Source organism: Chamaea fasciata, unplaced genomic scaffold (assembly GCF_029207755.1).
Source record: "Chamaea fasciata isolate MVZ Bird 193981 ecotype frontalis unplaced genomic scaffold, bChaFas1.0.hap1 SCAF_28, whole genome shotgun sequence".
Taxonomy (NCBI): Eukaryota; Metazoa; Chordata; class Aves; order Passeriformes; family Sylviidae; genus Chamaea; species Chamaea fasciata.
This window is the reverse complement of record NW_027094113.1, coordinates 3,437,416-3,461,848: the sequence shown is the minus strand read 5'-3', so window position 1 is coordinate 3,461,848 and position 24,433 is coordinate 3,437,416. Positions and strand designations below refer to the sequence as shown.

Sequence of the window (24,433 nt, the reverse complement as noted above, 5' to 3'; positions counted from 1 at the left end):
CACATGATCCCCGTGTTCCACACAACTCGGCACCCGCGCGGCTCCGGCCAAACCAATCCCCGCGACCCCGCAGTGATCCAACGGAGACACGGACGGAGCCTGGAGCCAGAAGCCATTTCTATTCCAGACAGGCTTGGATTCTCTGTTGGAAACCACACAGGAGCACCATTTTGACCAGCATTTACAGCCAGGGCGGGTGCCGGAATTCCCGCGTGCCAGTGCCGGATCCGACGGCGGTTCTACAACAATGGGACAGGCACGGCACAGCAGGGCCACGGCTCCATCCTGAGTCCCTCAGCCAGAGCCAGAGGGCAGCAGGCTCTCCCAACCACCCGGCATGAAGGATCTTGAAAAAGCCAAGGAGAGAGCCTGGAGCGTTCCCGAGATGGACACCGAGCCCTGGAGGACGAGGCTGCTCCCGAGGGAAGAACCTTGCAGGATTCAGGATAACAGTAATTTCCCAAATAAAGGATTTTGGAGCCGACCCAGTCCCTATCCAAATCCCCCAGCAGCAGATGGGAAGCGGACGGGGGAGAACCCCCAACCTAAAATGGGGATCCCAGGAGCTCATCCAGGAATGAGAGAGCAGCCAGACACAAAGACAGGGAATTCCAGTTAGAGGGTTTGTACAGGTTTTTTAAAATGCAGAAAAATGGTGGAAAGGCAGGAAAAAGCGGAGCAGAGCAACAGGAAAATTGAAGCATCCAAACACCAGGAGGGAGGGGAATCCTCTGGGAGAGCATCTTTTCCCAGTAGCATCTCTCCCATCTCCCACCCCATTCCCCTAGATGCCCTGCTCGGTCAGTGTTGAGAACTGGGAGAAATTTGGGAAAAGCCCCTTTGGAAGGGTCGGCACATTGGCCCTGGCTCGGGCAGCTCCAGCGCAGTGTCAGGTAAAAATAAAACACAATTTGTTGCACTATGTGAGAAGAAGAGGTCAGTGAGCAAACCAGGAAGGTTTGTGGGATGGGAAGCTGGGAATTCCAGCGGAAAGGCCTGGATTTGGAAGAAGCTGATATTCCTGAGGTGAAGGCGGAGAGGGGCTGACAAAAGGTCCTTTAGATTTCAGGGAAAAGGGAAAAATAACGGCTGTTGTACCGTTTAAAAGCACCGATCATTCCAAAATAACCTTGGAATAAAAACGCCCATCCCAGAACAGAGCGGCTCTGCCAGCACAGGGTGGGGATGGAGGGACAGAAACGGACACACGGACACGGCCCAGGCAGCTCCACCAGCCCAACCCGGCGCCGCTCCGTGATCCGGCACCGCCGGAGCCGTGCCAGCATCTCCCGACCCTTCGGAAGCCGGGTACCCCCAGCCCCCCCCCCCGGCGTCCCGGGGGGCTCTGCCCCACGTTTTTCCACTCAATTTCCTTCCCGCGTCGGCAGGAGATAAATCCCTCTGCCGAGGCAGGCGGCCGGAACGGCAAAGCCAGCGGTGCCAAGTTTAATAAGCAACCCTGATCAAGAATCCAGATAATAATTGGGATTATCGAGCTGGCTGGGAAAGAGCTTCCTCAGCTCCTGACGGCACCAGCGCCCGGCACCGGGGTGACACTGACACCCACGGGGGTCCCCAGCAGGGCTGGGACATTGACGGGAGATCGGGATGCTCCCGAGGAGCAGCGGAAGCGCATCCATCATCGAACAGTAAAATAAAATCGAAAATAATAAACCCCTTTGTGAGTGCTCCATGCGCAGTCGGAACCTGCGGCACGGGGGAGCCTGTGCCCCCAAAATCCCATGGGAAGACCCTGGGGCTCCCAGCTCCATCCCCACTTCTGCAGGAGCTTCCCTGCATCCCGATTTTGGGGGGGGGACACACGGAGCCAGCGCCGTCCCAGCGCCTGCGGAGAAGCTCAGCCGCCAAAATAATCCCGTCGCGGTTGGATTTTGTGCAGGGCACGAGGTCCAGGGGCTTTTTTTCCTCAGTGGAAACAGGATTGGAAAAGGAAAGAATTGGGATTTTTCGAGTTCTCTGCAGGGTCAGGCTGATTTTATTTTACTGCAAATATAAATAGGGTATTTGATAAATAAAAAAAAAAAAAAAAAGACAGTCTAAATAAAACCCCCCTGGAAGACACGGCACGGAATCCAGAATCCTGGCAGGAATAGCTATAGCTGGGCTGAGTGCTCTGGAATATTTGTATTTGCTGTCTAAACACTTTATCTCTTCCCCAGCACATGGGTGAGTTTTGCTCCCGTGTAATGTTCAAGGAAAAATAAACCGAGACGGATAATTCCTCCTCTTCTGCAGGGGGAAAAAGAAAAATCTGACAAAACTTGGTTGCACTGGGGGAAACAGCAAAATATTTCCAGGGAAATTCGGCCGAACGCCAAAGAAATAGATGGAGGAGGAGATTGGGATGTGGCGGGAGGAGGAAGCTGGGGATGGAATGGGGCTTCCCCATGCCCAGTTATTAAAAATCCCCATTCCCATTTATTCCCCTTTTTCCCCAAAGTCGGCGGCGCTGGGAACCGAAGCCGAGAGAGGTTTGGGTTTGGCACAAAAGATCCAAAATCCAGAGTTGGATTCCTGAGGGATTTCGGGGCTGGTGGGGAAGGAGCTGAAACAAAAAGTCCACTCCTGGAGTCGAACAAAAAAAAAGGTATTGAGCGATGGGGTAAAACTCTGCGCATCCTGGGAATGCTTCGGCAGCGCGGTGGGAATATCAGTGGTGGGAATAGAGGTGCTGGGAATACCGGTGCTGGGAATACCGGTACCGGCATCCACAGGGAGCGGCAGCTCCAAGTCCAGCATTGGGGTGGTGTTTAGTGGGACCGACCTGGCACAGGCAGCTCCGGCGTTTGCACGCACACACGCGTGTGCCTGGAGGTCACTGCAGGGAAAACGGGAAAATCCCACAAAACAAGGCTGGAGCAGCTGGACAAACACCAAGGAAAGCGGAAAACTGGGAGGTCAGGAAGAGGTGATGTGCTGAGGGAGCGTAGGGATGTATCCCACAGGATCCCACCGTGTCATGAGTTTACCCCATGGGATCCCACCACGGCACAGGTGTATCCCAAAGGATCCCACCACGGCACAGGTGTATCCCACGGGATCCCAAGCATGGCACAGCCCCACCAGGACATGGCTCAGCTCCGTGGCCGTTCCTCTCCCAGCAGCGGCATCACTCGCTGCTCCGCTGGGCCTTGGGAAGCAGACATGGGAAGAGGGGAAAAATTTAAAAGGGGAGGAATTTAAAAAAAAAAAAGATAGTCTAAATCCCTGTTTCTGCATCCCTCTCCCTTCATTACTGACCCAAAGGAAAATGTCGAACGGATCCGAGCGGGGCTCGGAATGGGAGCACGGATCTCGCTGCCCCGGCGCTGATTGGCTTCACGAGAGCCGAGCGCCATCGATCCCGGGCTTTGTGCCGCAGATGGAGATGGATCCACGGGCAAGCTGAGCCGGATGGGGTGATCCCCAAACTGCCAGCACCTCCATCCCCTTGGAAAGGCTCACTCTGGACCCCTCACTGCCTTGGGCACCCCTCTTCAAGGGCACAGGGAAGGGGAACTCATTCCTCTACCTTCATTATTATTCCAGGGAGCAAATTTTCCTCCCTTGGAATATTTTCCCCCACTGTTGTTGCGTTGAGCGCCTCATCCCCCTCTGAAGTTCAGGACCCCCTACCCCGTGCGGGGGCACAAAGCCCGGCTTCAATCGGAGCGGGGTGGAGGTGGGGGCCTTACCAATCCCTTTGGAGAAGGATCCTCTTTTTCCCCATCACATCTGCGGCACATGGAGGAGCCACGGGAGCCGCCACAACCCCGAGGGACACGGGGGATATTCCAGGGGCAGAGCAGGATCCAGCATGCGGAGCCCAAAGTTCTGCTCCACATCCCAGCGGGGACAAGGACGCTCCTGGACACTGCCCGGCGCTCTCCAGCCAAAGTGGCAAATCCCATCAGGATCAGGGTTCATCCCAGTCTCTTGCCGAGGGATGGGACAAGGTCAGGACGGGATAAGGTCAAGAGGGAAGTGGAGGAGTGGAGCAGGATTTGTCCAGCACATGGATGGGATAAGCTTTGAGGACCCCTGGATTGAACATCCCATCCAAAATGAAGGATGTGCCCTAAAGGTGACACCTGTCCCAGACGGGGCTGGCAGGGAGGTGCCACACCAAGGGAAACGCCAGGAATGCTCCCGAACACCAGCACAGCCCCGCCTGGCCAAAACCCACAGGGCTTTGATTTCTCCACGGGTTTGGGGCTCAACAAGAAAATTTTGGCAAAACCACTTTAGGATGAAGCTCCGGGCTGGCAGCTCCACGGCCGTGCATGTCCCCACCAGCAGCCCCAATTCACACCGTCGGGCAGCACAGCTGAAGCCACCGGGTGACCCCGATGGTGACCCCGGTGGTGACCCCAGCCCTGCCCTCACCCTCTCCCAGCACAGCCCCCTCACATCCCCCCGCAGCCCCCGCTCCACTCGGCTTTTGAGCCGGGAGCCTCATTAGGAGGTAATTAGCTCCGGAACAATGGGAAGCTCTTTAGCAGCCCAGGCACAGCGGCAGCAACAAGCCAAGGGGGGATCGAGGGAGGAGAAATAAATAAATAACAACACTGTGACCACCCGGGAACAAGCCAGGACAGAGCAGGGACACAGCCCAGAGCTGCCCGACGGGCTCCATCTCACTGCCCTGCTCTCAGCCTCGTCCCTTCCCGCTTTTCCTGCCGGGATCAAAGCAGCCCTGGTGCATCCCACACCCAAACAGCCCCATGGGCGCCGTTTCCCCGACACAGCTCCTGGCCAGCCGGTGGGAACAGCCACGGGGTGCCCAAATCCAGAAGGGATGGGCCGGTGGCAAAGAGTCTGGACCCACAGACACCCCTAAACGCAGCCCTGGCTTAGTGGGGGGGGCTTCAAAAATGCCTCTGGAGTTCATCCAAAGGGGCCACTGGCTCGCCCCAGTGCTTCTTCAGCTCTGGAAAATCATGGAATCACTTGGGTTGGGAAAGAGGTCCAAGATCATTGATTCTTAATGGTCCAGCCTGGACCCTTGGAGCACGGTGCTTCCCCCTGCACTTGCAGAGGCCCAGCAGGGCCTGATCCTGGTTTTGGGATGGATCTCCAAGCAGAGGGAAGTGGCCAGGCATCAGGATGAGCGTTGGGTCATGGCAAAGGGGGAAAAAGAATTTAAACACCTCATAGGGGCTGCGGGTAACAGCGCTCCGAGCTGCTCACCTTCCATAAATCCCATTAAATCCAACGAAGCGGGGCAGCATCTCTGCCCCGAGTGGGGAAAACCAGCTCGGATCAAAAGGGAGCCTCAGAAATCATGATTAATATCTAACACAAAAGAACCGAAATTGTCACCATCAGGAACGAGGAGCTATTTAAGGAACAATTGCTGCAATTTTCCAGCCAACCCAGCAGCTGAACCTTGTCAGGCACAGGCAGGTACGGCTCCAGCCAGCTCCTGATGTGGCACCGGGACGGACAGAGCCGGCCAGACAGACAGCCCCGTGCCTGGAGCCAGGTAAACCCGCAGCCAGGTGCATCCTGGAGCCCCCAGGTAGGAATTCCAGGGAAATGTCACACAGGGGTGGCACAGCATTGCTGGACGGGGGGGGGTTTGGCACTGGATTATTTGTGTGTGCAAAGCGTATTTGTGTGTGGGGGGGGGTATGAATAAACACCCACGTATGTAAATAAACATGTAATTTTATAATATACATAAATATATTTGTACGTAAATATATATAAATCGATATGTCTATAAATACATGCGCCATTCTTTATACAGCAGCACTTTCAAAGCTTTCCGAGGTATCTGAGGGCACCTCTCACCCCCTGGACTGTTCCCACTGCTCACCCTCTGCGTGTCCCCCCCCCAGCAGGACACCCCGGGATCCAGGGGGGGTCCTGGGGACCGTCTGACCCTCCGGCAGCTCCGCATGCCCCCAGCCCATCCTCGCATTAGGATGCGGCGCATGGCCGGCATTTGGATACCAAATGTGCAACCAGCAGGGAATGTAATTGCGGTCCCTGGAAAGGGACAGGCGGAGACGGAGACGGGCACGGAGAGAGAATCCTGTCAGCGACGCCGGCCCGGTGGTGTCTGCTCTCCATTAACCACTCGCCGCAGCCCTGGGCTGGTGAGGAATTGCTAACACGGCTTAACGGGCTGGAAAAGAGGGGTGGGAAGGGCTGGGAGTGATCTCGGCACAAAGGGAGAACAGAAGGAGGAAAACTAAAAGAGCAGGAATTGCACAGGACGAGGCCGAGCGCTGGCACACCCAAACACCCAACACTGCTCTGGCACTCCGAGAGGGGACTCAGCCTGATGGTGACACAGGAACAACCCGAGTGCCAGGGTTAAAATTCACATTGAAATCACTCCAAGGGAGGAACAGGGCAGGTTTCTTTCAAAGGTTGATGTGGGCCCCAGTATAACGCCCCTGGGAGCAGGGAGGGGGGACACAGAGAACTGGGGACACGCAGCAATGGGGGTGATCCCAAAAGTCCCAGCCAGAGCAAGGACACGGAGATTTTGGGATCCAGCCCCACTCCAACACGGAGACATGGGTGGGATCCTCCAAGCTGAGCCCTCTCGCTCGGCCACCCCTCTGCAGCACCAAATTCCCCTGGAAAAAACAGATGTGACACTGTCTTTGCTTCCTTGATGGAGAGGGGGCACACACAGCCACCAGCGGCCTGGCCACAGCCCCTCGTGACACACAGGTGGGCAAGTTGGCCCTGGCTTGGGTGGTCAGTGGGTCACGGTCACGGCTCTCCTGGCCACGGCCACCACGCTTCAGGCTCTCGGACAAAGCACCAGCGACTCTGCAGGCACCGGGGCTGCAGCTCCAGGAGATGGGAATGCAGGAAAAAGGGGCACAAAATCCAGTAAGATTGGGAACATGATCTAAATTCCCTCCAACACGTGGCCCATTCACCCCAACCTCACCACCCCTGTGGCAGAGGCACTTTTCCCCCCAAAGGACCCCCCAAAGTCTTGCTCTGCCATCACCGCCAGCCCTGAGCATCACCTGGCTCTGTAAATCCCCCTGCCAGAAACCATTTCTCCGGTTCCCGATCGCAGGATTGGGGAGTGCAGAGGAGCAGAACAGAAATCCCAGCTGTGCTCACAAACCACACCGAAAAATAATACAGAAATCAGCAAAAGAACCGTTCGGAGGCAGCGCCGTGACCTCGGCGTTAAACCAGGCCACGGGCACGATCCCGCCCGGTCCCAGGGATCTGTGCCGTGAAACGGAGGAAGGAAAACCCCCGGCACTTTGCACATTCCCATCGTGGATCCAGGCACACAGCAGTGACCGCGGGATTGCTGCAGGAACACCGACCAGCACTCGGGAATGACGATTCCCTGACCGTCACCCGGCTGTCGGCAGAGCGGGAGACAGCAACAAATCCCAAACCCTCCGTCCTTCCTTGGCCTCCCCGGGGTTTCCAGCACGGCCACGAGGTCATGGGTCAGGATCACAGGACTGGGGGACCTTTTGAGGACAGGTCACTGCTTCCCACAGACCCTTTCCCCCACAGCACGGAGGTTTTACCAGATCCCTGATTTTTTGCCACACGGTGCCGCGCGCCGAGACATCCACCCTAAACCCGCCGCGGTGTGGGGGGCAATGGGGGCCAAAACTGGACACCCCAACCTGCTGGTGATGCTGGACACTCCAGCACACCCGAATCGACCTGGGTTGGCTCCCAAGGCAAATCCACCCTGGAATCCTACGGGCGAGCGGCTCCCGCACCACCAGCCGGAAAACACGGAGCGGCGGCGGGAAGAGCCCTGGGTGTTGTGCCGGACCCTTGCCTGCAGTGCCAGCCCAGGGAGGAGCCCCAGGGTCCCATCCATGGGCACATCACCCTGGACACGACCAATGGATCCACCCGCGACCGGCCTGGCCGCGGCCAACGGATCCACACCCGGAGAGCGACCATCGGCAGCGCCTGTACGTGCCACGGAGCAAAAATCCACACTTCCACACGGTACCAAAACTGCCCATTATTATATAATTCTGCCTTCATCATCCTTCGTTTTTTTTTCCTGGATAACCCAGGAGTTCCATCCAGCCAAACGTTTTCCCAGCGCATCCTCACAAAACCATTTAAAAATAAAAATAAACCTTGCAAATCCACAGCGAGTGGTTAAATCTCTCCCCAGAACAGGGAAATTGCAGCATCCCGAGGTACCACTTATTTTTAATTTAGCCCCAATTATGAAATATAGAATTATTCTAATCTGGGCAAATCATATCGACCATGAGATTTATTCCTGTCTTTTATAAAATATAGATTGCTGTATAAACCTGAGGAAAAATATTTAGCGGCAGAGAAGGTCTGTGGGTTCAAACATTTTAACCTTGGCTCTTTTCCTCTTTTTTTTTTTTAACCCCCTTTTTATTTTCCCCTTACTAAATGAGGTGTTGGCTGTGGGGGGGGAAGGAATGAAAACGAGAGATCAGAAAACACATAAATACGTTTTTCCTTCATTTTTAAGAATGAGACGGTCTTGTAGTAACTCTAGAGAAAAAATAAACCCACCGCTGGGTTCAAAAAGGGAATAAGCAGGAAACTCAATGGCAATTTCAATCTTTGCAACCCCTAATAAATTGCTTCGAATTCCGAGAGCCGAAGGCGCAGGCGGGGAGCGCTGGCGACACGGGGCGCTCCCACATTGGGGAAATTTGGGTCACATCCCGGAGCCAGGCGCTGCGGACGTGCCTGCTGAACCCACCAGCCATTGTCTGCTCTTCCCTCCCAGCCCCTCGCTCTTCCCTCCGCTCCATTTTATTTCCCCCCCGTCCCTCCTCGAAAATATTTTCCCTGCCAACAGCAGATTTAGAAATGTATAAATATAAAAATATATACGGAATAATGATCCGCCGTGGATTTTTCGAGGAGGAATTGTCGGCGGCTTCTACGAGGGGGTGAAGGGGATGGAGCCGACGCCATCACTGGTGCTGGGTCCCGGGACGCCCGTTCCCAACAGCCAAGGGGCTACTTTGGGCTGTTGGCACCACCGTAGGAACCCTTGGGTGCCAAATCCCATCCCCAGGAACCCTTGGGCGCCAAATCCCAAATGTCAGAACATTTGGGCGCCAGATCTCAGCCATCGGAACCCTTGGGTGCCAAATCCCAGCCACCGCCCCAACCACTCTCATCTCCGGGATGCCGGAGTTGGACCGGGGGGGGGCCCTCACACATGTTTGGCATTTGGGAGAACAAAAGAAAAGAGCCCAAAGTGTGGGAGCTTGGGGGGGCGAGCACCAGGAGCCAAAACCAAAAACTTCGCAATGGGCAAAAAAGAAAAAAAAAAAAAAAAACAGAAAAAAAAAAGAAATATATAATTCCCTGGCTCTTACAATCCCCCACAAAAATGTGAGGGAGATAATAAAATCCATATGCACCGCGGGCGGCCCGCGGCACAGGCACCACCGCCAAGGCACCGCCACCAAGGCACAAAGGGACGGGCTCGCCCCAATTTTGGGGCAGCAAGAGGGGCGTGGGTGGGTCCCCCCAAAGGGACGTGTGGAGGTCGGATGGACACCGGGTGCTGCTGAGAGTCCTCGGCCCCGAGCACGTCCCAGCGCCGAAACACCGCCAGGAACTTTACCCAACTGCGCCGGTGTCATCGAGGGAGAGAAGGTGGCACTGAGGGTCCCCTCATGGATGGCAGCAGGGGATGAGTGACCCGGAGCTGGCCTCACGTCACTGGCAGCCCTGGGGACGAGGACCAGGCCACGCCGTGCCCCACGAGGCCACTCGTCACACAGGGACCGAGGGGGACAAAGAACCTCCCGTTTGACCCAGAAAACGGGACAGCCCAAAGCCGGGGGCCACAGGGGCTGCACCCACCGAGCTCATCCCTCACCGCTCAGACACTGCCAGGCTTGGGAGAACTTTGAGGAATTTTGGAGGAAATGGGGGTTTGATGGCTGGTTTTTGTCTTTTACAGGAATCCCCACAAACGGGCCCGTTCAGACCCCAAAGAGTGTCCCCAGCAGGGAGGGTGGGGGGTCCCGAGGGTCTCAACCACCTGAGCATTCCCAGAGCAGAATTCCTGCCGCTTCCAACTCAACAACAGTTTTCGGTTCCTCAAAATCATGAACAAAGAAATATGACAGAAACGAAACTCTTGCCCCCAAAATAAAAAAAAAAAAAACACTTGGTGGGGAAAAAAACACACAGAAAAAATCGAAATTTCAACTGGAGTCAGGGAACGAAGCCAACTGTGGGGATTGCGCTTCCAGGATGGGAATAACCCGGGAGCAGCAGGGCCGGCCATCCCCAGCTCCGCACGCCCCATGCCCCCCTCAGGCCCTTTTTACCATTTTCCCCCCGAAATCGTTCTTTCCGACCCCCCCCGCAGCCGCACCCGCCTCTTTGGGCGGATTTCGGGGGTTTTTTTTCGCAGAACGTTCATCCCGGGAGAGGGACCGGGGGGAGACGGGGGGAGGAACTTGAACTTCCCCGAAGTTGGGCGCGGAGGGGCCGGGGGGGCCGAAGCGCAGCCCCCGCCGCCCCCGGGAACGCGCCCCGCGCCCGGCGATGCTCCCGGCGCTGCCGCAGCCCCCGGGGACGGCCCGCCCGGGGCCCCGCGGGAACTTTCGGGGGAGGGAGCCCCGGGGACCACCCCCCCTCCTCGGGGCCGCCCAGCCCGTTCACCGGAGCCTACCGAGGGCTCGAGGGGAACCCGACCCGCCACGGGCGGCGGCGGCCGCTGTCACCGGGCGGCAGCGGGCGCTCAGCGGGTGTGTGCGTGCGGGGGAAAAACACCGAGTGGAAGTCGGGCGCCGAGGCCGCCCCCGCCGCCCCCCGCCTCACCTGGGATTGCTCCGGTTCCAGTAGACGGCGAACCGGTCCGAGATAACTTTCCCAGTCTCGTCGGTCCAGACGCAGACGCCGAGGAGCGCGGCGAGCAGCGCGGCCGCCCCGCAGCGCACCATCGTCCCGGCGGGCGGCGGGCGCGGCTCCGGCCGCTTCACGGGGCGGCGGGGCCCTGGGGCCGGCCGGGGGCGGCGGGCGGGGGGCGGGCGGCGGCGGCGGGCGGGCGCCCAGCCCTCACCATCGCCCGCGGCCCCGGGCGCCGTCAGCGGGGGGACTCGGGGGCGGCCGCGGTGCGGCGGCGCCGGGGCAGCCGCATCCCGCGCTCGGGCGGCGGGGACCGGCCCGGTTCCCGCGGCAACCCCGGGATCGCCCCGGTACCGGGAACCTTCCCCCCCACCACCACCTCCCGCGCCCGGCCCCCCCCCCCCGCACCCAACTTCGGCCAAGTTCCTCCGAGCCCCGCGGCGCCGCCGCCGCCGCCCGGTGCCGAGCCCCCGGTGCTGCCGCCGCACCTGCGGGCTCAGCCCCGGGCCCCGCCGCGGGCTGCTCCGCCCCGGGGACACCGGAGAGACAAAGGCCGGGCCGGGAGGCCGCCGCTCGCTCAGTGCCGCCGCGCCATGCTGCGCCCACCGCCCGCGCCCCCCGCCCGCGACCGCCCCCGCGCCGGCCCCGCCCCCGGGCCCCGCCCCGCCCCCGGGCCCCGCCCCCGCCGCGCGCCGGCCCCGCCCCCGCCTCTGACACATTGTTGCCACCGGCGGCCGCGCGCGCGCCCGGCGCGCTCCCAGGGCGGGGCTCCCGCGCGCCCCCGCGGCCACGCCCCTGCGGGGGGGGTCAAAGAGGGGGGGTCACACCGGCGGGGGGATCGAACCGGTACCCCGGGGGAGGGGGATCGGCAGGGGGGGGTCACAGCGGCCCGGGGGGGGGGGGCTTTGGGAGGCGCGGGGGTCGCCGCGGGTGGGCTGAGGGGCTTTGGAAAGAGAGGGGGCGGCGCTGGGAGGGCTTTGGAAAAGGGGGGGTCGCACCGGCGGGGGGGTCTTTGGGAGGGGAGGAGTCACGCTGGCAAAGCGGGGGGGGGGCTGTGAAAAGGGGAGAGGTTCACTGGCAGGGATTGGGATTTTGGAAGGGGGGGGTCACATGGATGGGTGGGGGGGCTTTGGAAGCAAGAGGGAGGTTTGGGGGTCCATTACCTTAAGGAAGGGATGGGTTGATGGGGGGTTTTGGGGTGCCCAGGGGGGCAATGGGCGGAAAGCATTAGGAAGGGGCAGTCAGAGTCTCACACTGGAGGGGACAGGGATGGGGATGGGGATTGGGACAGGGACATGTCCTGTGACCCACAGGTGCCAAGGAAAGACAGACAGGTGGACAGGAAGAGTCCCCCCCCTCTGCAGGGACATTTTTTCACCTCTGATATAAGGATAAATTAAACAATAATCCATGTTAAGGGATCACTCTGCTTCGTCGAAATCTTGGAAAACAGTGTTGGGAATAACAGAGAGCTCTGGGGCTGCTGTGGGGCCATGTCCAGCTCTGGGGAACACAGACCTTGGGGAGAACAGGAAAAATCCTGTGGAATTTTTGGTCACAGGTGTGCCACCCAGCCACATCCCTGAGCAAGGACACCCCACAGTGCCAGAGCTATAACCCCAAGCCAGGGCTGCCCATGGCTCTGGAGTCACATCCCTGAGCAAAGACACTCCTCTTGGGCTGTCCAGGGGGGCTGGTCCTCGCTGGACAGGACTGCTCTGCTCCCAAACCCCCTTAGGTCCTCCCAGCTTTCAAAAACTCTTTCAGAAGGATGAGTGAACACAGGTAGATTCCGGACCCTCCTCCCCAAGGACCATGGAATATCCCCCTGGAGTGTCCTCCCGGGTGTTTAGGTCCCCCCTGAGCCCTTCAGAGCCAGAGCTGGCTCCCACCAGAATTCCTCAGGTGCCTCCAGATGCAAAGATGCTTCCAGTTGGATTCACAAAGCACCAAGGTGCCCATTAAGTCCATCAGGAGGAGCAGTTCCAGCACATCCCGCTGCCTGTCCTTCTGCTCAGCATCCAAATATCCCTGTAAATCCATCTCCATCTCACGAGCTCTTTGGAGTTTGTCCGTGCTAAAAGGGAGGGAGCGGCCCGGAGTAAAACACCTCCAGCGCCACACAGAGAGGTGGGATATAAATAAAATATGGATCTTCTTCATTATTTATTTAGCAAATCTGTTTAGGAAAAAACTCCACGGACTGTGGGGCTCTGCATCCCTCCCCCCGCCCCAAAGGAAAACAAATAGAAACCAAATTATTTTGGAATAATGCCGCCGGAGCATCCTCCCGCGCCGCAGCTCCATCAAGGTTATCCATCTCCTCATCCCGCTCCCATCAGGATCCGTCTCCATCAAGCCCCCGACAGCCAATCTCCCTCCTGTCAGCGGACGCTGCCATAAACCCGGACACTTGTCTGTCAACTTCATTTGTTTCCATTTCTCCAGCCAAGCCACTAAAAGCCTTTCCGGGCTCTCCGGGAGGCCTGGCCACGGTTCCTCCCGGCTTGGGGACAGCAATGGGAGCCCTGGCAGAGCCACATTCCAGGGGCAACTCCAGGGGCACGGCGAAATCCAGAGGTGATCACGGAGTGATCCCATCAGTGTTTGTGGCTTGGGGAATGGGGATGAAACAAAGGGCACCGTGCTGGCCGAGGAGTCAGCCATGGGTTGTGGGGCCGGGTCACCAATGGGCACTCACTGGCTGGAGATCCCCAGTTCATTCCCCAGGGCATCCCAGTTCAACCCAGTATATCCCAGCTCGGCCCAGTGCATCCCAGTTTAGCCGAGTTCAACCCAGTGCACCTCAGCTCGGACCAGTTCTACACTGTTCTGCATCCCAGAACAGCTCAGTGCATCCCAGCTCAGCCCAGTGCATCCCAGTTCAGCCCATTTAACCCAGTGCATGTCAGTGTAGCCCAGCTTCTCCCAGTACATCCCAGGGCATCCCAGTGCATCCTAACTTGGCTCAGTGCATCCCATTTCAACCCAGGGCATCCCAGTTCAACCCAGTGCATTCCAGCCTGGCCTAGCTCAGTTCTACTGGAGCTGTGGGGGATCCCAGGTGGAATTCCCTGGGAAATGGGGTGATCTGTTGGGATCAGGCAGAAGCAGCCCCACAGCTGCTCCAGTGCGTTCCCTCCCAGCCAGGATCAGTCCCAACACATCCCTGCCCCAGGCGAGGGGGGGCCCAGCCCTGCTTTGCATGGAACAACCTCTCCTTCCCCACTCCTGGTAACGGGAAGGAAAACCTTTTCCAGGATTTTTCTGGCTTCTCCAAACAGCATCGAGTTGTTTTTCTAACCAAACAAAACCAACTATTTGCCTTAATTACTGCAAATCCTGCAATTTCCAGCCCCCAGCTCCATGCAGGGGGCAAGGCTGGATGCAGGGAGGGATAATTCACACCCGCCTTCCTCTGCATTAATTGGATCGGCCAGGAAATTATGGAAAATATTTGCTACTGACAAAAAAACCCTTCCCACTAAAAAGGTGAGGAGTGGCTGGGAAAGGGCTGGGAAGCGCTGGCGCAGAGCAGAGCCAGGTTGCTGAGAATGGAGCTGCAACAGGAAAAAAAAAGGGGCCCGGGCAGATCCCTTGGAGCTTCCCAAACTGGAAGGGATCAGTGTGACAGGAAATCCCAGCTGGCAGCAGGATCCAGATGCCCGGCGTGGAGGCAAGAGGGTGGTGCTGATGCCACAGCCAAGGGTTCCTTGGCTTTGTGTGGCATCCACAGGCACCAGCCCCCATCCATGGGCTCTGACACCATCCATGGACTCCAGTGCCATCCAAAGGCACCGATCCCCCAAAAGTCAGACAAGGGCCCATCCCTCAGGGTCCCCAGGCTCGTGGGACTGGGGGGCAGCACTGGGGACACCCATAAATGTGGCCAGAGCGTGGCACAGCTCTGGCTCCCAGGTTTCGCTCTCTGGAGCCTCCCAGGTTCCCTGAGCTCCCAGTTTATTCAGGACACCAAGTAAGCTACCGCAGATATGCAAAACTGCAAAACGCCACAATCACACCCCAGATGTGGGTGCACCTGGAGCTCCTGTGTGGCGCCCCCGGGATCCCGGGCAGTGTCTCCCCTCCAGCGGGGTGGGAGAGAGGCAGCACAGCCTGCGGTTCAGGGTGGGAACCCGGAGCCCGGGAACACCCAAACCCCACCCGCAGTCTGGGCACAGACACGCCTCGCCCGGGGCCGTTCACACCTTCCCCCAGCAGCACCGGGCGCGTTCTGCCGCCTCGTCCGATGCTCGTTAAAACACCCAGCCCCAAAATCCAGCTGCGGATAAATCCTTCCCACGCCGGAGCCGTGCTGCCAAGAGAGAACGCGGCTCCCCTTGGCTCGGTGGCGTTTGGTGACCGCTGTCCCTCGGCCATCGGGGGCGGCGGCACCGCAGCGCCCGCTCGCAGCGGCGTCCTCAAAGCGATTTCCAACCATGAATTAACCCACAGCCACCTCGCGGAGGGGGCGGGATCGGTGCAGGACGGCACCTGGATACCAGCGCAGCCGACACCTGGAAAACCAGCCGGGAAACCGCCAAGGGCCAAAATCCTGCGGTTTCGCCCCAAAGCTGAGGCGGCGGCGGCGGCGGCCGAGCGGCAGCACCGCATTGCTTAGGCAATACCCCCCTCTAGTGCCGGTGCCCCTCGCGGCCCCCCGGGGTTGTCACCGAGCACTCGGGTCGCCGCTAATGCGACACAGCCCCGGCCCCTGCTTGGACTGGGGGAATGGATCACTGGGGAAAACAAAGACCCCCACGGATCACGGCTCCACAGCCCACCCAGCCCCCCCAATCCGGCATCCCCCCAGTTCTGCAGCTCCCCAGGCCTGTACCCCACAGCCCAGCAGCCCCCAGCCCCCCCAGTCCTGCTGCCTCTTCGCCCCGCAGCTCTCTGGGGACAAGCAGCCGGGAGTTTTGGGGAGGGTCTGCAGCCCCTCACCCTTCTGGGGAGCCCCCACCCCGGCACAGACCATTCCCAGAAGCCCATTAACGGCACTAAAGGGACCCGGCTCGGTGCCACGGCCACCGTGGCCCCTCTCCCACGGCCACCGTGCCCCGCACGCCGGCCTGAAGCCCCCGGCCCCGCGGCCCCCGCTGCCATCCGGCTGCGCTCCGGGAGCTTTTGAATATGGAAAGCGCAGGGGAAAAGCGTTTTCTGTTCGGCCAAAACCCACCCAAGTGGAATGGGGAGGGGCGGGGGGAGGGAGGGCAGCCCGAGGAGTTAATCCACTTTGAATTGCAGCGGCTCCGGCCCGCGCTCCGGGCTGACAGCTTGACAGAGACGGATTGGCAGCTCCCGAGGTGAGACATCCCGGCCCAGCCACGGAGCCGCAGGAAAACCCGGCTTGGAGGGGGCAGGTTCCACCGTGTGGTTTTCCACGAGGGGGGAAAATTACAATAAATTAAATAAATAAAGGTGAGAAGGAAGGGAGTGCAGGGAGCTGGAACAGGCCCTGGCAAGGAGAATGGTTCCCTGGAGCCCCCCTGTCACAGGGACCTCCGGGTGGCTCCTCAAGAACCCCCAAACCTGACCCTGGGCTCTGCAGGCACAATCCCCAGCGACCACCACAGCATCGTCCCCCGGCTTCCACCCAGTGGCTGAGGCACCTCGCAGCTCCCACAGGACTTGGAGCAGGGTTTTCCCACCGGGATCCCCGAGGAGCCGCTGGAATACAGAATAACAAACACTGGAATAACAAACCGGGGTGAAGGAGAATGGGCACCGCGGGGTGATGTCCCACAGGGCCACACACCTGCTTGGGTAGGTGACGGGCGAGCACAGCCCCAGGCAGGGCATTAAATCCCTTCATTTGGCAGGAAAAAAAAAAAAGATATTTTCCAGGCAGGAAAAAGCCGGGAAGGCGAGGCCCGGCTCTGCCTCCCAGGGCCGCTGCCTGTCAGCAGCCGGGAATCACTGAACTACGACGGATGTCTCGGAGGGATGATAGGGCAGCGACCCTCATATTTTCTGCGGCGAGAGCTCCTGTAAGCTCCCTTTGTGCTGGAATGATGGGAATTCATTACAGACCACCCCCCGCCGCGCGCGGGCTCCCAGGGGAGGGATCTGCCGGCTCTCTCCAAGGCTAAATAGGATTAGGTTATCTCCCGGCACGGATACCCAGACAAGAGCACACCAGGAACGATCCCGGAGCATCCAGCCCGGCGCTGGCGGGACTCAGCAGACACAATGGATGTATCACCATCGGCTCCTCCAGGTGAGGATCCATGAAGGATTTGCTCCCAAATGGACACAGCCGGGAGATTTACTGGTGGTGCTGATCCTGGAGATGTTTGGTGTCGCCGTGTGTTGTGGGGGAAAAGTCAATCCATTGTGCGGCTGCCACCAAAGGACTCTCACCCTAATCCTGACCCTGACCCTGTGATCAACTGCTCAGCAAAGCGTGGCACAGGCTCTGCCAGCCCTGCTCTCCCAGTTTTGGTGCCAGCAGCCCTGATGACACTCAGCTCTGGATCACGGCACAGGGAGTGAGGCTGAGCTGGGCTTCACCCTGGGAGAGAGGGGAGAAGGCAGAGGGAGCACCGCTGTGCCCAGCCTGGCACTGCTGGCACTACTGCCAGGAGCACCCATCATGAGCTGCTGCAGGAGCAGGGATCCCCAGGCTGGGCCAAAAGAGCTCAAAGCACCAAAAACTCCATCTCAGGGGTTCACAAAAGCAGAGGCTGAATTGGGGTGGGAACACCCTCACTCTGCCCTGCCCACAGCGGGGCTTGGCTGCTCCACTCTGGAGGCATCACTGCCCCTAAAGACCACCACAACCTCCCCCTGAAGCCACAACAACCTCCCAAAGACCACCATGATCTCCTGAAGCCCCCACCACTATAACCACCTCGATGCAGATCCCAGAACAGCCCTGCTGGGCACCCTAAACTCTCCCAGTGCCCCCACCTCAGCACAAGCACCGGCTGCAGGGCTGGTGTGAGCCTGGCTACACTTACTCCATTCCCTCTCCCTGTGGCTCCTGGATTCCCTCAATCATGTCAAACAAACCCAGAGAAAAACACGTTTGACTGCATCAAAGTTCAAACCTCCACCTGGCCGCGTCCCCGAGCAGGGACCCTTTAAAGCTGCGAAGATGTAAACTCCCCCAGGTCTTCATTATGTCTTACAGGCCCGATATTATATCAGATTATGGAATCATTAGACAAAAAATTGTACTCAGCGCTGTCCGGAGGGGCCTCCAGTTACCTTGTCTAAATATAACAGCATCATTTTTAACTGAGGAGCTGGTACAGTCCCTCGGGCCTTCATTATATTTCATGGGTCTGGGCTGGAATATCATCTCCCTCATCGGAGAACTCGTCCCGCACTTGTGCCAAGGCCAAGGCCAGCAGTGCCGGATGCCCCTCTCCATGGGACCCCTCCCACTCCGCGGGGCACCCCCTGACCCCGCACGGGCAGAGAATGGGCACCGAGAGGAGCGGGATGAGCTGACAGGACTGAACAAAGGATGGAGAGGAGGAGATGAAGGCAGAACAGCGTCGGGGAGGGGGGGGATCAGAGCCAGGTACGCGCCCAATTATTTTAATTGCGTGTAGGTGCCCTTCCGGCTCGCTGATGCGACACATCAGTGTTTACTGCGCCGAGCAGAACCAATTATGTTTGAACATCGAGGGGCTGAGAGACAGCAAATAAACACGGCAACGTGCGGGGGGCTCCGCCAGCCTCCGTTTGCACCCGTCTGTCAGTGCCCAGCCAGGCATGGACCGGGAAAGGGGGGCTCCTGGGATGGGTCTGGGCACGGAGCCCCACGGCGCAGCACGGCCGCCGGCAGGAGCGTGGCGCCCGGAGGGGAGAGGGAATAGATCTGTTTGGAAAAAAAAAAAAAAAAAAAGGGGCAATGAATAAAGCTGTAAAGCGATAGTTTTCTGGCGGGGCTTTGACACGAGTTGTCAGAGCCGGTGGTGCGTGTGCTCCTGTCTTTACAGTAAATAACTGTCAGCAATTAGGAAGTGGAGGTGGTTCGGGGGAGTCGGGCGGCTCCGCACGTCACTCACCAGGGGTGGGGAGTGGGGTCCACCGGCAGCGGCCCCGCGGCTGTCGCCCCTCAGGGAAGAGCTGCCTTTGCCCCCAGCTTACCCACAGCCAAGGCTCAAACCCCCAGGGCTGTTTGAATTCCCAAACATCGGGGACAGCAGCTGTGTGGGCAGGGGCATGGATCCTGAGGGTCTTTCCCAGCCTAAATGATTCTATGAAACACGAAATCCCAGGATGGTTTGGGATGGAAGGACCTCAAAGATCACCAACTCCTACGCCCCTGCCATGGGTGAGGACACCTTCTACTATCCCAGGTTGCTCCAAGCCCCTTCCAACCTGGCCTTGGACACTTCCAGGCATGGCGCAGCTGCAGCTGCTCTGGGCACCCTGTGCCAGGGCCTCCCACCCTCACAGGGACAGATTTCTTCCTTATACCTCATCTAAATCCACCCTATTTTAGTTTAAAACCATCACCCCTATCCTATTGCAACAGGTCCTGCAACACATCCCCAGGACCTGGGCTCCATGGTCCTTGTGGATCCCTTCCCCCCAAGATATTCAATGATTGCATGATCAGTGATGAGCAGAGCCCTGAGCCTCATCCTCCCCGCTGCCCTCCCCACCGCTGACATCTCCATCACCTTCCTCCTCTTCCTCCCACCCGCCTGGCAATAATTGGCTCTGGTTCCCAGCTCTCCCCTTCCCTCCTCCCGGTTTTCACTCCTCTCTGCTAAGAGCAGCTGTAGCCGCGGCTCAGCCTCTGGAGCTGCGAGTTCTTTGACACCAATAACCTTTGTCTTTGTGCTCCGGGGCTCGGCGGCCGCTCCCGCTCCCTCCCAGGCTGGCACAGCCCGCTCCCCCCGGCCTTGAGCAGCCCAGCTTCAGAGGCTCGCTGGAGCTCAGCCCCCGGAGCTGGGCCCCGGGGGAGCGGGCGCGGGGGACCCCCAGCTCCCGTTCCTATGGCGACCGAGGATGCCGATGTCGCAGCCCGAGGCGGTACCTTTGGTACTTACGGATCAAACTGCAGGGCAAGCGGTGCCGGGGAGGGGACACGGAGTGCAGGGAATGCAGTGACTTGAATTAAGAGCAGGAGAGCCGGCGGCTCCCCTCGGAGCGGGGCGGGAGGAGGCCAAACTTCTCTTGGGTGTGTTAAAAGACAAAATCTTTCTTTACTTCCCCCTGTTCTTGGCCTCTCCCAAGCTTTGGGAAGCCCACACCCGGTGAGGACAGCGGGCTGGGATCACCAGCGTGGGCTGCAGGGCACCAACCCGATGGATGTCGGCCCTGCTGTGCTCACCAGGGGAGCCAGAGGTCAGGAGAATCCTGACAGGCTCCAAATATCTGCCCCCCAATGTCCCGTTCAGTGGCCCAGGGACCACCTTCATCCCCTTAATGTGCACACTGGTGTGGGACAGAGCCCAGGAAGGGCAAGGAGAGGGCGAGCAAAGCCCAGCTCTTCCCTGGAGGAGCAGCAGAAGCTGGGAGGACCCTCAGCATCCAGCTGCCTTCACACCAGCGAGGAACAGGAATGTGAAAGGGAAAAGGTGACTTCTCCCCGGTTTTGTGTCTCCTCACAGCCTCTTTTCTTCTCTTTTCCATCACCCTCCTTCCTCACTGCTCTTTCCGCTCCGGAGCATTCCGTGCTTTGCTGGGGCATTAAGAGGCGGCAGCTCAAACTGTTTAGTGAAGCATTAAAGGGGCATGAAAACACTCACATCACGGGAGCTGAGAGCCCTGGAGCATCCTCGGGAAAAAAAAAAAGCACCTCCCAGTTCTGGGAAATAAGACATATTTCTGTGCTCGCAGCACCAGACAAAACTCATCTCCCAGCACTCACCAGCCCCATCATCAGCCCAGCCATCCGACATTTCTCTGCTCCTAAAGTCAATCCCTCCCCGTTCCCAGCCAGGTCACTCGGGAGCAGCTGGGCCACCACCCTCACAAGCCACCATCTGCCACCATCCAGTCACTCACCGGCCCCCCAGGATACCTCAGGCATGCCCAAACCCCGGGATTCGCATGATCTGGACACGTTAAAACCACCACAGCTTGAACACATGAAAAGGAACCAGTTCCTCACGCCCTCCTTCCCAGAATCCAGATTTCTGCCCCTCAGAATCTGCAAATATCTTGGGGCTAAAAAGGGATTGTTTTTTCCCCCTTTTAAGGGGTTCAGAACCCATTGGGCACATGCAGAGCTCAGGTGACCCCTGTGCCCCATCCTAGGCTCTGAATGCAGATCCAGATCTGGGAAAATCAGGAAAAACCTGGAAATCAGAAACCTGACTGTTCCATGGAGGGGAAAGAGCTGCTCCATATGAGCCCCTCAGCAGTTGACTGGGAGTTTTTCCTTCTTCCTTTAACCAGCCACAGGAAACCTGGATTCTTTGGGAGGGGCTGCTGTCCTTGTCCAAATGTCTGGAGGTGGGAGCGATGCCTGAGTTCCGTCACCCAGCCCTGCTCCCGATGGGAACCATGAGGACCATCGTGAAGCATCACAGCAGGAACAAGAGGATTTGGGGCTCCCTCTGAGAGACTGCTGTCCCTTCCCAAGCTCAGAAATCAATCCCAGAGCTCCCGCTCCCACGACTGCAAGGGCCCAGGGTGTTCCAAGCATCCCCAAATGGGGCAAACCCAACACCAAGGATTCCAGACGAGAAACGGGATAAATTGGAGAACTGCCCCAGGGAAGCCCCATTCCCTGTGAACACACAGGGCGGGAGGAACCAAGCAGATGTCCTGGCCAGAGCACAGGATCTGGGTGTGCTGGGTTGGTGCTCCCAGCTCGGGGATGGTTTGGCACAGGCTCTGCTCCAGCCATGGCTCTGAGTGAGCTGGACCAGCTCTCCCATTTCAGCAGGATGAGGCACGACTGGTGCTGCACCCAGATCCATCTCCCCCTTCCCTTCTGGTCATGGATTTACGTCTCTCCTTTGGGCAGCTTGTTTCCAGCACAGAAAGGGCTCTGTTGGGGTCTCCTCCCTTCAAGGGCTCCCTTCAGGTTCCCCCCACCAAGGGCTCTGTGCATGGTCCCCCCTTCCTTCCCCAGCAATTGTTATGTTAAAATCCCCAGGACATGTTTCTGCAAAGAATTAAAGGAGGGTGAGGAGGGGATTGTTTTCGTCAGTGTCTCACCGAGTCTCTGACCTTGAGCGTGAATAAAAACAAGAAAAAAGGAACTTTATGCAAATCTCCCGCACTCGGCACAAGGGGGAAAATAATAACGGCAAATGGAGATTAGGAATGCAAATCGACTTAATGAAGAGGCAGGGGCTGGGCAGGAGCTTGTTTTGCTCTTGTACAGACGACTCACCCCGTCTGGTCCTGCTGCACCCCAGGTCTGATCCTTACAAATTGTACTGGGGTGGGGAAACAGAAGCACAGGAAAGAGAAGCACAGTGGGGAAAGGTTTAATTCCCTAATCATTGCTCATCTCCCCTGCCCATGGCTGCTCCTTCCAAAGGCCTCTCGCACCTCCCTCGAGTCAACCCCCAGCCGCTGGCTACCCAAAACTGGCTCATTGTCCTGCAGGACCTGCCGTGGATCCCAGGTCTCCAGTCCCACATTATGGGGGTGCAGCTGCTTCCAGGGGTCTGAGGGGACGTTGTGTCCCTGCTGCTGGAGCCACATCTCCAAAGCGTCACCCCAGAATGGGTCTGGCACTGTGGGACCACCCCACTCTCCACCAGCCCCTTCGCAAGGCTCGGCCTCACCCCTTGGATTATTTTCCTCTCCTTTTCCATTCCCTCACCAGCCTTCTCGGCCCAGGCTGCTGCACTGGGGCGTGGGAATGGCTCCCACATCCTCATGGAGTGGCTGTGGAACAAAGTCCAGGTCCTGGCAGGGGTCTCCAACACACCCCACAGTGATTGTGTGACCAGCCACAGCCTGGACACTGGACATGGGATCACGAGGAGCAGCAGGAGGCCACTGACATCCTTGAGGGGGGATTTGTTCACACACAGGGAAGTTGGGATGGAAATGGCTCAGGGTGGGCCTCAGCACCACATTTCCAAGGTTATGGAACGTAATTGCCTCTTCCCACTCAAAAGGCTCCTTAGAATCACAGGATCATGTAATATCCTAGGTTGGAAGGGATCCACAGGGATCATAATGTCCAACTGCCAGCCCTCCACCGGACAATCCCAAAATCCCACCTTTGCCAGGGCACGACATTCCTGGGCCAAGCTCTGCTATACAAAACCCCGAGCTCAGAGCCACATCCACCATGAGCGGTCATTTACTGCTGTGCTGGAAGGTGCTGAACCTCAAAATCCCCCTGGGAAAGTGCTCCCAAAGCTGCTGCCTGGTCTGTCACCACTGGATCACACCCCTTCAGTGTGATGCTTCCTCACTGGAAGTTTGGAATGGTTTTCCTTTCTTCTACAAAAGAACAATCAAAGTCAGTTCTATTTAAATGAGCCTTGCACTGGCCTGAAGATCAAATCAGGCCCCAGTTCCATTCCAGATTATGTTGGGATCACAAGGAAACACCTGGACTGGATGAAACCCAGGCAGGATTAATTCCTGAGGTGTCAGAGCCCCCAGCATCCCACTGCCCCTGGCCCCACTCCTCTTGGCTACCAGAACAGATCCCACAGACCCAAGGCTGCCCTCAGGACACATTTAAACCTTGGCCTAAAGGTGCTGAAAAAATCCTGGAGAGTTTAAAACAGGGTGAGGCCCCAGGGGCAGCGACCTCACCAAGGCCTGAAAACCATCCCTGGGCTCCGGGTCGTGCTTCTCCGCCAACGCCAGGGCTGGTGATGCTTCCACCCCACAAACAGCCCCCTTCCCTCCCTCCCAAACAACATCCACGGGAGAGTTTGGCTGGGAACGCAGCGCTTTAATCTCCTGGAAGCCTTTGACAACCTGTCTCGTCCTGGCTTTTAGCTGCGTGAGAGCTGCTCGTTAATGGAGCATTAACCTTGGAGAGCTGCTGCAATTACTCCAACACTAATTCTGACAGTTTTTGGTGTATCTGTTTGTTCTTTTGACAGGCAAAAGGAATTTCTTTTTAAAAGCTGTTTGATACATTTGAGACCTTCTGTCCACATTTCCTTTTTTTTTTTTTTCCTGCTCGAGATGGGAAGGTGGGGAGAACGTGCGGAGAGGGAGACGCCGCCTTCCCGCGACACCTCGTTCAGGCACCAGCCGGGATATTTCCCCCCTCCCAAGCCCTTCCCACCCCTGCTTTAAGTCACAGAAGCGTTTGGTCTCTCCTGACCTCATTAGGGTAATTAGGAAACCTTTTGAAGCTGGGAAAATGGCTCTGAGCGCTGGGAAAGGAGGAGAGCAAAGAGGCTCTGAAGGAGCACGAGGATGGAGAAAGGGGGAGGAAAACATCTTCAGCGGCGAGGAGGTGACCTGCAGCTCTGCTCCCCTGGAAAGCTCCTTAAATTGCCTCTTTTAAGAGGATGGAAATCCAAGTCCTGGTTATCCCATAAGACCTGGGCAGCCAGGGAGCAGAGAAGTAAAAAAGGGTGGTGGGGCAAGCACGGGCTGAGTCGAGGATTCCACTTCCCTGTCTGATCCATCACCACTTCCCCGGGTGCCCTTTGGCAAATCAGCTCTTGCTGTGCCTTAATCCTTCCTTCATTTG

The 24,433-nt window shown here is 58.2% G+C and overlaps 1 protein-coding gene across 1 annotated transcript in view; it reads right to left on the bottom strand.

Moving 5' to 3' along the window:
* The window catches only part of EFNA2 (ephrin A2), a 40,674-nt gene extending 29,701 nt beyond the window's left edge, over positions 1 to 10,973 (bottom strand). Inside the window, exon 1 of the mRNA XM_066205883.1 lies at positions 10,804 to 10,973. Coding sequence (XP_066061980.1) covers positions 10,804 to 10,925 — 122 coding nt within the window. The 5' untranslated portion in view covers positions 10,926 to 10,973. The remainder of the gene's footprint in view (positions 1 to 10,803) is intronic.
* Positions 10,974 to 24,433: the final 13,460 nt, after the last annotated feature.